The 17,166-nt window shown below is 43.1% G+C and overlaps 2 protein-coding genes across 9 annotated transcripts in view; one reads left to right on the top strand and one right to left on the bottom strand.

Annotated features, from left to right (window-relative positions):
- Positions 1-1,535: 1,535 nt before the first annotated feature.
- Positions 1,536-15,922, bottom strand: LRRIQ4 (leucine rich repeats and IQ motif containing 4). Of its 7 annotated transcripts, none has more exons than XM_073674857.1 (7): positions 15,819-15,922; positions 13,843-13,932; positions 10,497-11,498; positions 7,806-7,979; positions 7,225-7,363; positions 6,935-7,131; positions 1,536-6,612 (listed from the first exon to the last, which is right to left on the bottom strand). In XM_073674857.1, exons 2-7 carry the CDS (start codon positions 13,888-13,890, stop codon positions 6,460-6,462), a joined length of 1,713 nt encoding a protein of 570 aa, XP_073530958.1. In that variant the 5' UTR covers positions 13,891-13,932; positions 15,819-15,922; the 3' UTR covers positions 1,536-6,459. The 7 variants fall into 7 exon arrangements, with proteins under 7 accessions (XP_073530958.1, XP_073530956.1, XP_073530955.1 ...); XM_073674855.1 differs by having other exon boundaries at positions 15,794-15,918; XM_073674854.1 differs by having other exon boundaries at positions 15,777-15,906.
- The window catches only part of LRRC34 (leucine rich repeat containing 34), a 16,933-nt gene continuing 14,687 nt past the window's right edge, over positions 14,921-17,166 (top strand). The window contains exon 1 of one of the 2 annotated variants that reach the window (XM_073674863.1): positions 14,921-15,522. The gene's annotated coding sequence lies outside the window, so the exon portion shown is untranslated. Of the gene's footprint in view, positions 15,933-17,166 lie in introns of both variants that reach the window. The other variant, XM_073674862.1, reaches the window with a different exon arrangement.

The raw sequence follows: 17,166 nt of genomic DNA, 5'->3' as shown, positions 1-17,166 counted from the left end.
CGTACATGACAAAATTTGGAGGCTCAGAATTCTCATGATACGGAACTTGTTTAAAGGGAATCTGTCAGTAGGATCAACCCTTCTAAGCCTTCAATATGGGCTTGTAGGCCATAGGAAGCTGAATAAAATGATACCTTGTTATCTGCGATCCGATATTGGAATCACAAGAGTAATACAAAATATAAAACTGATTAAAAAATTATACCCTTGTTTCATTTTTAATTGTAATAGTGCATCAAATGGTAATAATACATTTGTGAAGCCCAGTCCCAGTAAGTTAGAGTAGTGTTAGTGTAGGGAGTACCTTTGGGGGAGGATGGTTGAACTGGATGGACCTAGGTCTTTATTCAACCTATGTTACTATGATATCTTATTCCAGAGAAATCCACATTTTTCTTAATATAAAAATATAACTAGAAGAACACCACAGCAAACATATGTCCATTAGATATGCATTAATTAAGAATAATACAATTATATTCATACTGATGCTCAAAGAGCAGACTGATGTAAGACCAGTCGTCATACACTATAAGCAGGAAGGTGGCCAAAAGGCCAAAATAGATGACAAGAAAGGTCGTATAATAAACATAAAAATGCTTTATGAAACATCCATATACAGGGAAATTGGAAAGATGCAAAGGGTAAATACAATAATATAAAACCACAAAGGGCTACACATTGCGGTAGCACTACTGTAATGAGAGCACGGCAATCATAGGTGGATCACTCGCTCACCCTCAATACATCAGAGGTGAAGGGGGGCATTACTAATGTGAAACGACAGGAGAGCAGATGTCTCACACGGGTAACTCCCCCATTCATCTAAAATAATCTTGGAGACAGATTCTCAAGTAGATCTGTGTCCCGCCCATAGATCTTAACAGCTAATTTACATATTAAGAAAATTGTGTATTTCTCTGGAATAAGACATCAGATCACATATATGAAGGTATCATTTGATTCAACTTTTTATGACCTCCATGCCCATATAAACAGCTTAGAAAGGTTGACCCTACTGACAGATTAAGCGGAGAAGCTATCTTCTAACATGTAACCACGGCTGTATATTTCAAAGATCTGTATGGTGACAATGAACAGAAGCTGAGGGTTTTCTGAAAGGGGTTTTCCCAAAATTGCAAGATATCCCCTATCTATGGGAAAAACTCGCTGATTGCTGGGGGTCTGATTACTGGGACCCACAGTAACCATGCCGCCTTGAAGGGAACAAAGCTGCACATGCTCGGCCTCCAATACATTCATTGTCTACAGGACTGCTGGAGAAAGCTAAGTACAACGCTCGGTGTTTTCCGGCAGTTCCATTGGCAATGGATGGAGCAGAAGTCGAGCTTGTGCACCTCCGCACTATTCAAGACCGGACTGCAGAGTCCTGTTCTCTACATTAATGAATAGCGGATCACTTGCTATTTTTAAAAAAAACTATAAATTCATGTGACATTTGTTTCCGTAGGTGATCCTCTAGAGGCCTATGTCAGTTTTATGATGCAAATGGACAGATAGACACAGCAAATCCATGAAATGTAAAATTATTTATTTAAATCTATAAAAACGAATTGTACTTTAAGCCTGACATAGTGTTATTGTCAGTAAAAGGACCATTGGCCTCATTGTCACACAGAACAACGGCAGATATTTATATAGCGACCACACAGTACATTGTACATTATATTGACATTATTACATTTATTTATTTATAGTACATTCAAATGTTACACGGTATATAAAGTCCAACTAATTACAAGGTTTGGTAGGGTAGTAAAAGACAAGATATAACGTACCTTTCTAGTCGCAAATAGATTTTTTTAAAGAAAAAAATCAACTTTGATGCTTTATGTAAGTGTGCCAGCAATTACTTATTCCCTGGTAAGTGCTACCCCCATGTGTGCTGATGAAGCCTCTTCTGTGCCGTAGTAGACATAGTGGTGCAGAAGAAACATCAATGAAAGAGATGGCTAAATGCAGTTTCCAGGAATTCGCCCATTCACGGTGCACTTGTAGCCTCATTTAGATAAAGCTGATTTTTTTTCAGCAATGGAATATCCATTTGTGACCAGGAACGAATGATTGAACTTGTTCCTTTATACCAGAGGTCCCCAACCTTTTTTGCACCAGGGACCGGCTTTAAGCAAGACCAGTTTTCCATGGCCCGGTGGGGGTGGGGGCGGGGCTTTGGTCATATGGGGGTGGGGTTATGGAGGGGTGGAGCTGTATGGGGAGGATGCTGGCGGGACCTCGGTGTACAGCGCTGCTAAGTAGCAGCATTGTACATTGAGCGTCAGTGTATACAGCGCTGCTGCTTAGCAGCGCTACACACTGAACACCGGTACCGGGAGCCGCGTCACTGAAGCCAGTCTGCTGCCCCAGCACGCCCCACATAACATGTTCTGCCGGGGGCGTGTCAGTGAGGAGAGCCTGCCGCCCCACCCCGTCAGGAACACACCATGCTGTGCAGGAGGGCCGCGTCACTAAGACCCGCCCGACGCCCCACCCCGTCCTGCATAATGTTCTCTGCCGGGAGCTGCGAGCTGTCACGGCTATGGCAGAAAACATTATAAATCCACACAGAGCGAGCTCTGACCAGGCGCAGGGCCGCGGAGCTAGCTGTCAGCGGCGCCGCGGACCGGCTGAAAAACCCCAACGGCCCGGTCCTGGTCCGCGGACCGGCGGTTGGGGACCTCTGCTTTATACAATACCCAGCAACGGGTTTGCCTTGATTAAAAAATTCAAACAATCACAATCAAACAGATACCATATAATATTATATTCTGATTAGGTATAAAAAGGTAAAAGGTCAATACCATTGATTTGTTAAAGGCATTATCTGAGTAAATACATGGAAGTTAATGAAAGTGTAATCTTTGTACAATGCTAAGCATAAATGAGTACACCTCAACAGATTTGTCAGAAAACCTTTAGTTTCCTTTCGGAATCAACATTTTCTATGGGACACCAAACTATATAATACTACCACAAATGTGGGCCGTTAATGGCAAACAAAATTCGTTATTTTGCAAACTCAAAAAAATAATTTTCACAACCAAGTTATTCAAGATCATGTTGCAAAAATGAGTCCACCCCAATGAAAGTCTTAAGAGCAAAGCTAAAGTTTAGACTACAAGATTCTAATTAACAAGAATTCAACCACAGGTACAGTAAGTCTAATTATTCATTAAACAGGTGTTGAGCACACAGCTGACTATAAATGGGTGTTACTTAACAAAGTGTTAGCAATGGCACCACATGGAAGAGAAATGTCACAAGACCTGAGAAGAGAAAATCATTTCTTTATAAGGTGAGGGCTACAAGAAGATCAGCAAAGCTTTACTTATCAGTCAGAATACTGTAGCAAAAGGGATATAAAAATTTAACAAAGATGGAACTGCAACCATCTCACAGACATCCAGGCCAACCATGGAAGTTAACACCTAAACAAAAGCGTCTTCTGGTGAGAAAGGTTGAAGACAATCAACATGCAAATTCACTGCAGTTAGCTAAAGAGATAGAAAGTCAAATTGGGGTGAGTGTTTCCAGGGACACAATAAGGCATACACTGCAGAAAAATGGCATGCATGGGTGTCATCCACAAAGGAAGCCTCTCTTAAAGCCCATGCATAAAAAAATCCATATAAAATTTGCCAGGGCCCATGCTGAAAAATATAAAGATTACTGGGACTCTATGGAGTGATGAGACCAAGATAAATGTTTTTGGAACTGATGGCTTCAAAACTGTATGGCATTGCAAAGGTGAGGAGTACAAAGAAAACTGCATGGTGTCTATAGTGGAACATGGTGGTGGCAGTGTCCTTATGTGGGGCTGCTTGAGTGCTCCTACATTTCATTGATGGTATCATTAATTCACAGATGTACTGCTCTATATCGAAAGAGAAGATACTACCATCACTCTGTGCCCTTGGTAGACGTGCACTTTTTCCAACATGACAATGATCCAAACAGCGCTCCTTTAAAGCACCACTCCAGCATTTTTTTATTACAGTGGTGAAGTGGTGCTACTAACCTAAGTTTCCTGACCCTAGTCATAAACTTACCAGCTGCCTTCTTCAGCTCTTCCCAGTGCCGCTGCAGTCCCGCACCACCATCTTGTGTCCGCAACTTCTGACTGTCAGTGGTAATGGTCACAAGCTCTCAGTGTAAGTCTATGAGAGACTTGATCTGGCCTTGTTCTGGCTCTCATAGAGTCATAGACTTACATTGAGCTGTTCCTTCTGGCTCGCCAAGCAAACACTGGGCCAATCTGCAGGTCACAAACTGCTGGAGACAGACCGGAGAGGCGCTGATAAAATATGAAGATGGCAGCTTATAAGTATGAGACTAAATGCAGGCAACTTAGATTAGTAGCACCACTCCAGCACTGCAATAAAAAAAAAAAAGACTCTGGAGTGGTGTTTTAAGCTTCATTTACATTGAAAAAGTCATGATCAAGCCTTCCTTGGAATACTCGTTTCATTATAATCTTGCATTGTAAACAGGCTGCCAATCACCCGATGAATAAGCAAAACACTTATTTATAAGGTGGAATAACTTTTAAGTAGGCTTAAAAATCATCGTTCTCGACAGCGTGTCATCCTATATAAACATGACCTGTGCTGCCGAGGATGATGGAAGCCTATATACATTGAACAATCTATTACAGATCGTTAAGAGTGCATCATTAAGAGCGGTCTGCCTGCGTACACAGGCTTTTAAAACATCTGATTTTTTTGTAATATGCTTGTCACGGAACCCTTGGGGTTGCAATGTGACTTTATTCACTTGTACTTTTCTGCAATGTAGCATTGATACATAGCGATCTTTAGTTGCGCAACCTGTGTCATGGCCATTTTCACTGTGTAGCCCCAGCCAATTGGTAATATGTACCGATCAGCGGTCATTAAAAGCCTGCGCTGGTAGGCAGACTGCATTAAACAATGCGCACTGAGAGATCTGTAATAGAGCATTCAGTGTTCCTAGGCTGACGATCTCGTCAGCACAAAAATGAATGAGAACAGGACGATTACAGGATCTGAAATCAGGAGTATTCAAAGATGACAAGAACACAGCGCTATATTGGGTGTTTTTTGGTCGATAACTCTTAGGCTGTGTGCCCACTATGCGTTTTTTTAAGCGTTTCCGCAGCGGCAATTCTGCTGCAGAAACGCTTAAAAAACGCTTGGTAGAAGGTCTGCCATGTTCCCCAATGATAATCCGCACGAGCTGTGCATATGCTGCGGAAATTTCCGCTGCGGATTATCACTGCAGCACTACCAATTATTTTTCGGAAGCGCTGCGTTTTCACCGCCATTGACTTTCATTGGAACGCATGGAATCCGCATCACTGCATCTGCAGATGCACATTCCATGCGTTTCAATGTGCGGATGGTACCCGGGTCTGGAGGAGAGGAAACTTTCCTCCAGACCCGGGTACCATAGTACGTGTAAAAAAAAGGAATACAATAAAAAATAAATATTATGCTTACCTTCTGATGGCCCCCAGTCTCCTTGTCTCGGCTTACCGGCAGCTCGCGGTGGACTCAAGGACCAGCCATGACATCATTTAGTCATGTGATGGGTCACGCGACCGCTGATGTCGGCAGGTCTTTTAGTGTACCGCGAGCTGCCGGCAAGCCAGGACGCATCGGATAAAGACACCGAGGACCATCAGAAGGTAAGTATAATATTTATTTTTTATTTTTTACCATTCTTTCGGTCACACTATATAAATCCATGCTGGTTGCATGGATTTATAAAGTGTGACCAAGTTGTCAAGCACTTTCCAAGTGATGCTAAAATCGCTTGGAAAGCGCTTGTCAACCCGCATGCGGAAATGCATGTGAAGAACGCTTCACATCCGCATCTCCCTGGCAGGAAAAACGCATGTACAATCCGCATGTACAATCCGCATGCGTTTTTTCTGCCAGGGAGATGCAGAAACGCTCAGGAAAAATCCGGAGCATTTCTGCATCGTGGGCACATAGCCTTAATTGGTCACTGAGAAGTTAACAGCGTTCTTATGAAAGTACAGAAAGATTGCTTGAACAGCAGTATTTGGTCAGTATTCGGTCAGTGTTTTTTCTCAGGAGTGGGAGCTAAAACCTGGAGTGGGTGATAAATGCAGAATTGGTGACTTGTTTCTATTATACCTTTTCTCAGATTTTTCCTCACCTGGTTTTGGCTCCCACTCCTGAGGAAAAATACTGACTGAATACTGACCAAATACTGATGGTGGGGCCGTGGTCTTTCTGAGAAAAACATGTCAGATTACAATTGCAGGAAATATATTAAATCCTGTTTATCTCTACCTTCCCTTTTGACGCAGTACAGATGTGTCTTCCCAGTTGTGGATCATACAATTAGAAAAAGCATTGGAATATATTATTTGATTTAAAGTACAGAAATCTCTTTTACTCATTTACCTTTTATGTTAATTATTGTGATACCCTTTTACTTTTTCTTTCCTTTTGGATCACTCTTCTTGTTTTTTCCCTTCACTTTTTTGTCCTTTTTTGATTTCTTTCCTTTTTTCCCAATCTGAAGAAGATAAACAAAAGGTCCGAGTCCTTTTCTTACCATTATCCCACGCCACCAAGCCTGGATCTTAAAAAAAAAAAAAAAAAAGTCTTTAAAAACATTTTTTTTTCATATTACAAATAAGTTTGCTTACAAATAACTGGGTGAGCATGCATATATTCTGACGGGAAGAGAAGAAGCTGCTGTCAGACACCTCTAATGGCATCTTTTCTTCTATGAGAATAAGAAACCAACATGCCCGATCTTTCTTTTCCCTGGACATACATTTTAGATTGTCGCCGGTTCCATTAAAATAAGTGGGTGCAGCCGATGTTCATCTAATGTGTATGGGCACTTACACTTAATTTCAAGAGGATGAGTTCATACAGGGTTACAGCATTATAGTTACCTTTGTTGCTAAAGCATGTTTTCGCCTTTTTTCTCGTAAGTATTCCCATACAGCACTTTTGCCGAGGCTGCACACTTCTACCGGTGGCTCTGCCATTGGATTGCCATCGAGTGAGAGCAGGTCCAGCTTGTCTAACATGTCCAGGTTATCTGGTAGACTGGTCAGATGGTTACCTTGAAGAAGTAATTTTTGCAAACCTGAGCACAAAAAAAAAAGAATAATTAGCAGATTCATGTTACTTACAGTATGACATGAAGCACAATATAGTAATATAACAAAAAGTATGTTACCATGAAGTTGGCATATGGTATCAGGTACCTTCTTCAGGTTGTTATTGTGGCAATCCAAAACTTCAAGATTATGTAGCAAGTTCATTGTGGATGGGAGGAACTCCAGATTATTGTTTTCTATGTACAATTCTTTCAAATTCTAGATGGAACAAATGATAGAAAATTCCATCTCTCATTCACTAAAAACATAGTAAATATCCAATGTACTAAAATCATGTGGCAGCTAGTGAAATTTTATGTCTTCGATGTGCTCACAAATGCTCACGTTCATTATTAGGTTAGGGCTACACAGTGAAATGGATCCCAAACTGCAGTATAACAATGCTGCATTGCAATAAATGTGGCCACGTTATCACCCCCAAATCGAAGCAACCATGCCACTAACAAAAACGTTGCCAGAAATTCAGCAGGTTTAAGTTTTGAGTGATGCATCTACATCACTTTCATTATGTTGCGATGCAGTAGTGAGGACTGCAGCCTGTGATATTTGGAGGCTTGACGTGGGTTGGGCAGCTTTAGCCTTATTTTTATATTAGAACTTAAGAAATCCATTTATAAAATAATATTCAAAATGGTTTTACCTTCAGCATAAAAATGTTGTCTGGTAAACTTGAAAGACACAAGCCATTATCTCGCCCAATATAAAGTTTCTCCAAAGATTCGAGCTGCAGGACTTCTTCAGGGAAGGCAGAAAATCTGTTCCCAGAGATTCCAAAATATGACAGTGTTTTTAAAAATCTCACGTCTGGTGTAATCTGGAGTAAGAACACAGTTCATATTCATTACACTCTCCTCTCAACAAATAAATTAAAATTATAGTCCTGACTTACAAACATCCACCATTGCACGCCGAATCTCCAACCTCTTCACTATAGGCCAGGACTTCTGGATGCGTCCAGGCCTCACAGGTCAATGGATGGTGTAAGATTGTGACGTCAAGACATGTGTCGTGAATTTATGACGATAGGTGACCTTCGAGGCCTGAACAGCTAGAAGTCCTCGACTACAGTGAAGAGGTCGGAGATGTGGCATCTGAAGGCGGAAAGAAAATACTGGACTGTGGGCAGTGAGATGGCCGGAGAGGTGAGTGATGAGGTGAGTATTGGTAAAAAAAATAAATAAATAATACTCGTTGCCTGCCGTCCAGTCCTCTTCTTTTCGTCATCAAGCTCCACAACTCTGGCCTCTTAGCTATAGGGAAGGACTTCCGTCCTCGTCGAGGCATCGGAGGTAACTGGGCATCATAAGGTCGCGTGGCATGTCTAGACGTCACGACATCGCGATTTTATAACACGCAGTGACCTCTAAGGCGTTGACGCAGTCAGATGTTCTGGCCTATAGCGAAAAGACCAGAGAAGCAGCACGCGATAGCAGAAAGAGGGTGAGTAAAGATGTGAATATTATTTTTTTTTCGCCTGCCCTGTTCCAACTTACATACAATTTCAGGTTACTAACAAATCTATAGAACCTATCTAGTTCACAACCCGGGGATTGACTGTAATGGTAAAAACAAGTTATTTTTATTTATTTCCTAAAGTTTGCAAATCCCCCTAGTAAATATACCAAAATTACAGAATGTTTGCTGACTGCTAGCTTTCTCACATTATTGGCAGGCAATAATGGATTATATTTATACGAAGATAGGATTATATTATAAGGTTGCGTGCCCACTATGCGTTTTCAAGCGTTTTTGCCGTGGAATTTCCACAGCGAAAAAACTTAAAAAACGCTTGGTAATACGTGCCCCATGGTCCCCAATGATAATCCGCATGTGCTCTGCACATGCTGCGGAAATTTCTCCAGCGGATTATCATTGCGGAAAAATATGCAGCACATCCATTAATTTTGCGGACACGCAGCGTAATTGCCGCCACTGACTTGCATTGAAATGCATAATATCCGTGTCAGTACATGTGCACACATGGATATTATGCGATTCAATGTGCGGATGGTACCCGGGTTTGGAGAAGAGGAGACTCTCATCCAGACCCGGTTACAATATAACCTGTTAAAAAATTTTTTTTTTAAATAATAAATAAAGATTATACTTACCTTCCGATGGCCCCCGGTATTTTCTCCGCTCTGTCTGGTCTGTTGTATGGGTCGCGGTAGTGTGAAGGACCTGTCATGACGTCATTTAGTCATGTGACCATTCTTATTCTTTTTTTTTTAACTATTACTTGGTCGCACTATATAAATCCATGCCGGTTGCATGGATTTATATAGTGTGACCAAGTTGTCAAGCACTTTTCCAAGTGATGCTAAAATGGCTTGGAAAAGTGCTTGATAACCCGCATGCAGAAATGCATGCAAAAACGCTTCACAAACGCTTCTACCTGGCGGGAAAAACACATGTAAAATCCGCATGCGTTTTTCCTGCCAGGTAGAAGCGGAAAAAATATGCAGCATTTCTGCATCGTGGGCACTTAGCCTAACTATAGAAAAAGACATGGACGGCACACCCCAAATTTATACATTGATTTATTGTGGTGAAGAAAAAATTCACAAAACTAAACATGAGGTTCTTAGTTAACACTATGATCAGAATATACAAATTCCACTGCCACATCATGGCAAACCTCTTACTGAGTCCCTAACCATAAAGCACTCTTCGGGGATGACCACTGAAACAATACTGCACCAACCTGGTGCCCTACAACACCCATACTGCACGGCAAAGTCACCACTGCTCCAAGACACACCATCCTACAGGCACACCACCACAGCAACAATAGTTGCCACACAGGACCAATATCAAGTGAAAGGGTAAAAAAAACTCACAATCCACATGGTCTCAGTCAAAAAACTGAGAGAGAAATAGGCAGAACCTCTCTGCAGTCTCCTGCTAATATATAAAAAAACACTGCTAAATGGGAGGAGTGCTGGTACCAAGTAACACAAAAAATGTTCATCTCATGATGGTCCAAGTCTTTTTCTACAGTTATAGCACATTGAGTAGATTATGACAACGCTCCACGCAGATGATATGGTGGAAGCAGAGAGTCGCGACCCCAAAATCTCGGTATTACTGAAGATAACATATTTTGACTCAAACTTGGGGACCTGAATTTTAACTACAATTACAACATACCTAAAGGATTTAAAAGTCAATACATAATAAAATGTAGAATTATTAGGGATCCAAAGACCTTCATGTCAAGGACCTTTTGTCCCTATTATGGTCATCTAAAGCTGTGGACAACAGAGAAAGAAGGGGGAGATAAAATTCATATAAGGAAATATACTCATTATCTTACATAAAATGCGCTTACCGTACTCAATAAATTGTCATCCATTGATAAGATTTGAAGATTCTTGAGACCACAAATTTCATGAGGGAAATCAGTAAAGCAATTTTGGCTGAGATCTAGTGTCAGGAGGGAATCCAGCTCAGCAAATCCAGCAGGTAACGTAGACAAGCCAGTGTGTTTCAGATAGAGGACAGCAAGGGATTGTAAATGACATATCCTAGATGGTAGCTTTTTTAAGTCATTATTTGACAGCCCCAGTTCATTTAGCTCTTTCAGTTCACCGATAAGATGAGGAAGTTTTTGCAGGTGATTCCCAGTGAGGTCTAGAACTACCAGCTTTTTGCACTGACAAAGTGTCTTTGGGATGGAGGAAAGTTTATTGAAACTAATGAACAGTTTAACTAGATTAGATAAAGATCCAATTTCAACCGGTAGAGATGTCAACTTATTTTTTTCCAAATCCACCACCTCCAGCTGTTTCAAAGCACATATGTGTATGGGAAATAACGTAAAGTCATTATGCTGCAAATATATTTCTTTCAGGTGTAATAAATTAGTTATTTCTGGAGGGAGAGACTTTAGTTTGTTGTTGGATAAACCAAGTAGTTGTAAATGATAAAGGCGCTTGCAAAGCTCAACTGGGAACTCTTCAAGGCTTATGTTGTAAAGTCTTAGTTCACGAAGTTGATGGATCTTGCTTATGGCATCTAATGAGTTGTAATTTAGAGGGTTGTTGCTAAGGTCTAAGTTCTGGAGATTCCTCAGCTCTCCAAGTTCCTCACAAACATTAATAATATTGTTATTATTCAGGTAGAGGACTTTGATATTGTGGAAATGGCAGATCTCCTTTGGGATGAACTCAATATGGTTCTTCTCTAAGTGTAGTTCTTCAAGGTCCTCTAGATCAAAAATCGAGACCGGGATCTCAGTGTGCTTTTGTTGAGCAGAATCCATGAAGAGGACACGGTATTTCACATGGTTAAATAACTCAGATTCTTGGTTCTTGTGCACGGTCTCCAATATCTGCTCATTGGTGTCCAAAAAAACAGAAGTCACTGTATTTAAAAAGCGAACATTGAGCATCCTACCAGGCAAGCATTCACTTAGTTCAGACATGGTGGTAAGTCCAGTTTACATATATCTATACAAAATAAGATGACAAGAATTAAATATCTTAAATGTAAAAATCAGTGATGTCTTATGAAAAGGTTCTCTAATGAAATATATACTGCCCAGATAAGGTAGCAAGCTTCTGTTCACACAATATTTTCAGCCACAGTATTTGGAGGCATCAACTGGGAGGATCTCCTGGCGTATGTTAATAGACTTCCAGTATAAAAACAAAAAGTCATCACAATATGCTATTTTATTTTATACCTTTGTATGGAATCGCTATTCAATACCACAAAAAAGTACAAAGACATATACAGGACTGACTCTCTTTTGGCCTCTATGGGGTACCTGAATTTCTAAGGAAAGTTTGGAGTCATTTTTCATCTCCATTTGAATAGGATTTTCACAGTCCTGTACTTACGAGAGGATTTTCCATGCAGAATTAGAACCAGACTTTTTTCTACCTCTAGGCAGAGGCACTAACCAATTTATTTAATGGGAGGCGCACATTGGTGTCAGTAGCCTGACTGCTGTAATTGCCTTCAATGGGGGATTCCATTGAATTCTATTGCAGAGCGAAGAGCACTTACTTGGGTTAGCCATAAACTGCTCTAAGCCTGTGAATAATCAACGAAGATACAGAAGGATTTGCACACCTACAAACAGAAGATCTGTGGTTAGTTCTCCAAGATCTTTGGAACAACTTCTTTGCTGAGTTGTTCTAAAACTTTGTGTAAGTGTACATAGAAGAATTGATGTCGTTTTCAAGGCAAAGAGCAGTCACACTGAATTAATGTTGATTTTAGATTGTTCACTTATTTCACATTTTGTTAATTGCTAAAAATAAAACTCTTCTACATCTTCTTGTAAATTTATTCCACTTCTATTTTTTTCAAAGCATTATTATTATACTATTCTTATTACACTTTGGCAGCACAGTGGCTCAGTGGTTAGCACTGCAGCTTTGCAGCATTGGGGTCCTGGGTTCAAATCCCACCAAGGAGAACATCTGCAAGGGGTTTGTATGTTCTCCCTGTGTTTCTGTGGGTTTCCTCCCACACTCCAAAGACATACTGATAGGGAATGTAGATTGTGAGCCCCAATGGGGACAGTGATGATGATGTCTGTAAAGTGCTGCAGAATATGTTAGCGCTATATAAAAATAAAAATCTCTTCAGATGGAGGAGAGATATTTTGTAGACCCCAGCAATGCCGCTGGTGGGTGAGTGCGAGTACATCTGAGTGATGATGGTAATTATACACCCAATTCTATTTACAATGAAAATCTGCTCCGGTTTTAGAATGTGCATTGGAAAAAAAAGACAAAACCTGAAGATTCCGCACTGAAATGTCACCGGTTAGCTCATCTTCATACGGATCCGCTGGCACATCGGGGGCCACCGGCAGGGAAATGTCAGCTTCAGCTTTGGATCTCTGCCCTGCCTGGTGTGTGTGCACGTGCCCTTCAGTGTCATTTACAGCTCTGTACAACTTGGGGGTTATAGCTGTCAGGGCCGGCCTTAGGGTATATGGCGCCCTGTGCGAAATCCCTCTTGGCGCCCCCCCCCAAAGAAAAAAAATTAAACTCATGTAGGTGAAAACAACAAGTGCATTTTTTATTAATCAAATGATCAAGTAATAACAAGCAACAAAAGTTGAAAAGTTTTAAAGCCGCCACCACGATAAGGTAGACTCTTCTGGCAGGGCCCTACTCTAACCTATTAAAATTTTCTTAAAATATCCAATACTCTTTTTAGATATATTTTTATTTAGTTTTCTTTAAGGGAATGTGTCATATACATTTTTTTTTAAAAATGACCAATAATACCACATACAGGGAATACTGCCACACCATGACCAGACCACATATTACCACAACATAGTGACCGAATAATACCACACAGAAGGGGGAAAAACTGCCACACCATGACCAGACCACATATTACCACCACATTACTAATATTACCACCACATTACTAATATTACCATAAGTGTCATTATGCACGGGAGCTCTATACATGGTATGTATAATGTAAGTGTCCAGGTAATCTAGTGATCACCAGTGACATTATACACAGGAGCTCTGTATATAGTGTCAGTGTACAGGTAATACAGTGATCATCAGTGACATTATACACAGGAGCTCTGTATATAGTGTCAGTGTACAGGTAATACAGTGATCACCAGTGACATTATACACAGGAGCCCGGTACATAGTATATAGTGTAAGTGTACATGTAATACACTGACTCACTGGTGACGTCTCTAGGTGAAGTCCTTCAGCTACGCTTTTCTCCTTCATCCAGCACAGACCGCCATTACGTCTTCCAGCCAGGACTCGTCTCTGCATAAAATAACACAGTTATCTAGAGCACATTCCCCAACTTCTACATTACGCAGCTGAATACAGACGTGTATCCACCATCAATATATGGTTAGTTATTATACAACCTACCATTCCAAATATAAATTGTAATCCACCACGGTGCCCCCATTAACTGTAAATAGGCACTTAATATATAATTTAATTAGAACCTCTACTCTTTCCGCCAATTTGTTACCAGTTACACTCCTGCATCCGCAACGCCCCCTACTCTATACTTCCTGCTCCCCGCATTCATTATTTACATGCACCCCCTGCCCCAATTCATTATATCATGTCCTGCTCTCCCCACCCCATCATCATTTACTGTCCCCCACCCCACATTCATTATGTGCAGCTCATTATCCCCCTACTCCCAATTCCCCCATGTGCAGCTCATTTTCTCCCAATTCCCCCATGTGCAGCTCTCACCCCCCCATGTGCACATCTCTCATCCCCCTCCCCCACATGTGCCCCTCTCTCATCCCCCTCCCCCACATGTGCCCCTCTCTCATCCCCCTCCCCCACATGTGCACCTCTCTCATCCCACTCCCCCACATGTGCACCTCTCTCATCCCCCTCCCCCACATGTGCACCTCTCTCATCCCCCTCCCCCACATGTGCACCTCTCTCATCCCCCCCATGTGCACATCTCTCATCCCCCTCCCCCACATGTGCACCTCTCTCATCCCCCTCCCCCACATGTGCACCTCTCTCATCCCCCTCCCCCACATGTGCACACCTCTCATCCCCCTCCCCCACATGTGCACCTCTCTCATCCCCCTCCCCCACATGTGCACCTCTCTCATTCCCCTCCCCCACATGTGCACCTCCCATTCCCCCCACTCCTAGTAAATTGTATTTAAAAAAAAAAAAAAACTTGTTATACTTACCCCCATGCGATCCCTGCAGAATCCTCGTCCAAATCGATGACACCAGGTTCTCCTGACTTCCGGTCATGTGACGGTGCCGTCACATGACCGGAAGTCAGAGAAATCATGACAGAGATGTTCCGGCCCCGGCGCTTAGCATGGGGCCGGGGGCCCCATGAGGAGAGAGACACACAAGAGGGGGGCCCCCAAGGGGGCCCCTACCGGCCGGGCCCCATACTGGAGTCAGGGCAGTCATGCCCTGATGGCGGCCCTGCTGGAGGCTGAAGGGGCCCCCTCTCCCTCGGGGCCCCCGTTCAATGAACCGGCTGCACGGGCGGTAGTTCCGCCCCTGTGTGTGAGGAGGAGAGAGTGCAGCGCGCCCGGGTCCCGGCCGGACATTTCAGAGCAGAGAGGGGGCGCCGGCGCCTGAGCACAGAAGAAACGCTGGGCGCTCCCTCTCTGCTCTTCCATAAGAAAAATACCGACGGGGAGGGAGCCAGCGCAGCGCCCCCCTTCACTCTCAAGTTTGAGGCGCCCTGTGCAGTTGCACAGCTGGCACGCCCCAAAGGCCGGCCCTGATAGCTGTAATATGGTTGTGTCACCTATTTCTGTAAAAGTTGCACTAGGCCGTTTTGTTGTCCAGCACCGGGCACACTAGCGCCATTACATTCCAGTGTCACCCTGACTGCCGGCATTACTGGTAAGCCCACTGCACCTGGTGCCCCTAAACGTGCGACCCCCGAACAGGGCGAGATGTGCAGAGGAACACAGAACCTCCCAATGGCGCCTGCGCTGCCTCACAACTCAGCAATAATACCGGGGGAAGAACGGCGGCCTGTGTAATGTGCCTACCGGAGTACTGTGGCCACCGGTGTAGTGTGCCTACCGGAGTACTGTGCCCACCGGTGTAGTGTGCCTACCGGAGTACTGTGCCCACCGGTGTAGTGTGCCTACCGGAGTACTGTGCCCACCGGTGTAGTGTGCCGCCGTCCTCACCGCAGTCTTGTGAGTGCGGAGCTGTCGCAGCTTCTGAGCAGTGTACGGCGGCTGCCATGGCAACCGGGAGACAACAGACAGCGGAGGAGACCGGCCGGGGCAGGACGGTTACAGGTAACTGCATGTGCGGTGTAGTACTACTCATCTTATGTCAGGGGGATCACAGCATGTACACGGGCTGTATACAGACTGTATGTGGAGACTGCTCGGCTGTATGGAGACTATACTACTGTATACTGTTGTGTGTGGAGACTGCATGGCTGTATGGAGACTATACTACTGTATACTGCTGTGTACAGACTGCATGGCTGTATGGAGACTATACTACTGTATACTGTTGTGTGTGGAGACTGCTCGGCTGTATGGAGACTATACTACTGTATACTGTTGTGTGTGGAGACTGCTCGGCTGTATGGAGACTATACTACTGTATACTGTTGTGTGTGGAGACTGCTCGGCTGTATGGAGACTATACTACTGTATACTGTTGTGTGTGGAGACTGCATGGCTGTATGGAGACTATACTACTGTATACTGTTGTGTGTGGAGACTGCTCGGCTGTATGGAGACTATACTACTGTATACTGTTGTGTGTGGAGACTGCATGGCTGTATGGAGACTATACTACTGTATGCGGCTGTGTGTGGAGACTGCTCGGCTGTATGGAGACTATACTACTGTATACTGTTGTGTGTGGAGACTGCTCGGCTGTATGGAGACTATACTACTGTATACGGCTGTGTGTGGAGACTGCATGGCTGTATGGAGACTATACTACTGTATACTGTTGTGTGTGGAGACTGCTCGGCTGTATGGAGACTATACTACTGTATACTGTTGTGTGTGGAGACTGCATGGCTGTATGGAGACTATACTACTGTATACTGTTGTGTGTGGAGACTGCTCGGCTGTATGGAGACTATACTACTGTATACTGTTGTGTGTGGAGACTGCATGGCTGTATGGAGACTATACTACTGTATACGGCTGTGTGTGGAGACTGCTCGGCTGTATGGAGACTATACTACTGTATACTGTTGTGTGTGGAGACTGCATGGCTGTATGGAGACTATACTACTGTATACTGTTGTGTGTGGAGACTGCTCGGCTGTATGGAGACTATACTACTGTATACGGCTGTGTGTGGAGACTGCTCGGCTGTATGGAGACTATACTACTGTATATGGCTGTGTGTAGAGACTGCTCGGCTCTATGGAGACTATACTACTGTATACGGCTGCATATGGACACTGCTCTTTTGCATATTCAGAGTGTTCAGCTTTATGAAGACTAGACAACAGTATGGCTGTATATGGCTATGTGTGGAGGATAGAGGATCAATCAACTG

Source organism: Phyllobates terribilis, unplaced genomic scaffold (assembly GCF_046119375.1).
Source record: "Phyllobates terribilis strain yellow unplaced genomic scaffold, ASM4611937v1 Scaffold_3__8_contigs__length_932513732, whole genome shotgun sequence".
NCBI lineage: Eukaryota > Metazoa > Chordata > Amphibia > Anura > Dendrobatidae > Phyllobates > Phyllobates terribilis.
Note: the sequence above shows the minus strand (reverse complement) of the source record. Positions and strands in the feature narration are given on the sequence as shown.

Excerpts from the sequence above, each read along its gene's own strand:
- LRRIQ4 (XM_073674850.1), bottom strand. Across the intron at positions 7,980-10,496 it reads ATGACAATTTATTGAGTACG|ATTACACCAGACGTGAGATT; the intron begins GTAAGCGCATTT and ends TTCTTACTCCAG. Across the intron at positions 6,613-6,934 it reads AACATGCTTTAGCAACAAAG|ATCCAGGCTTGGTGGCGTGG; the intron begins GTAACTATAATG and ends TTTTTTTTTAAG.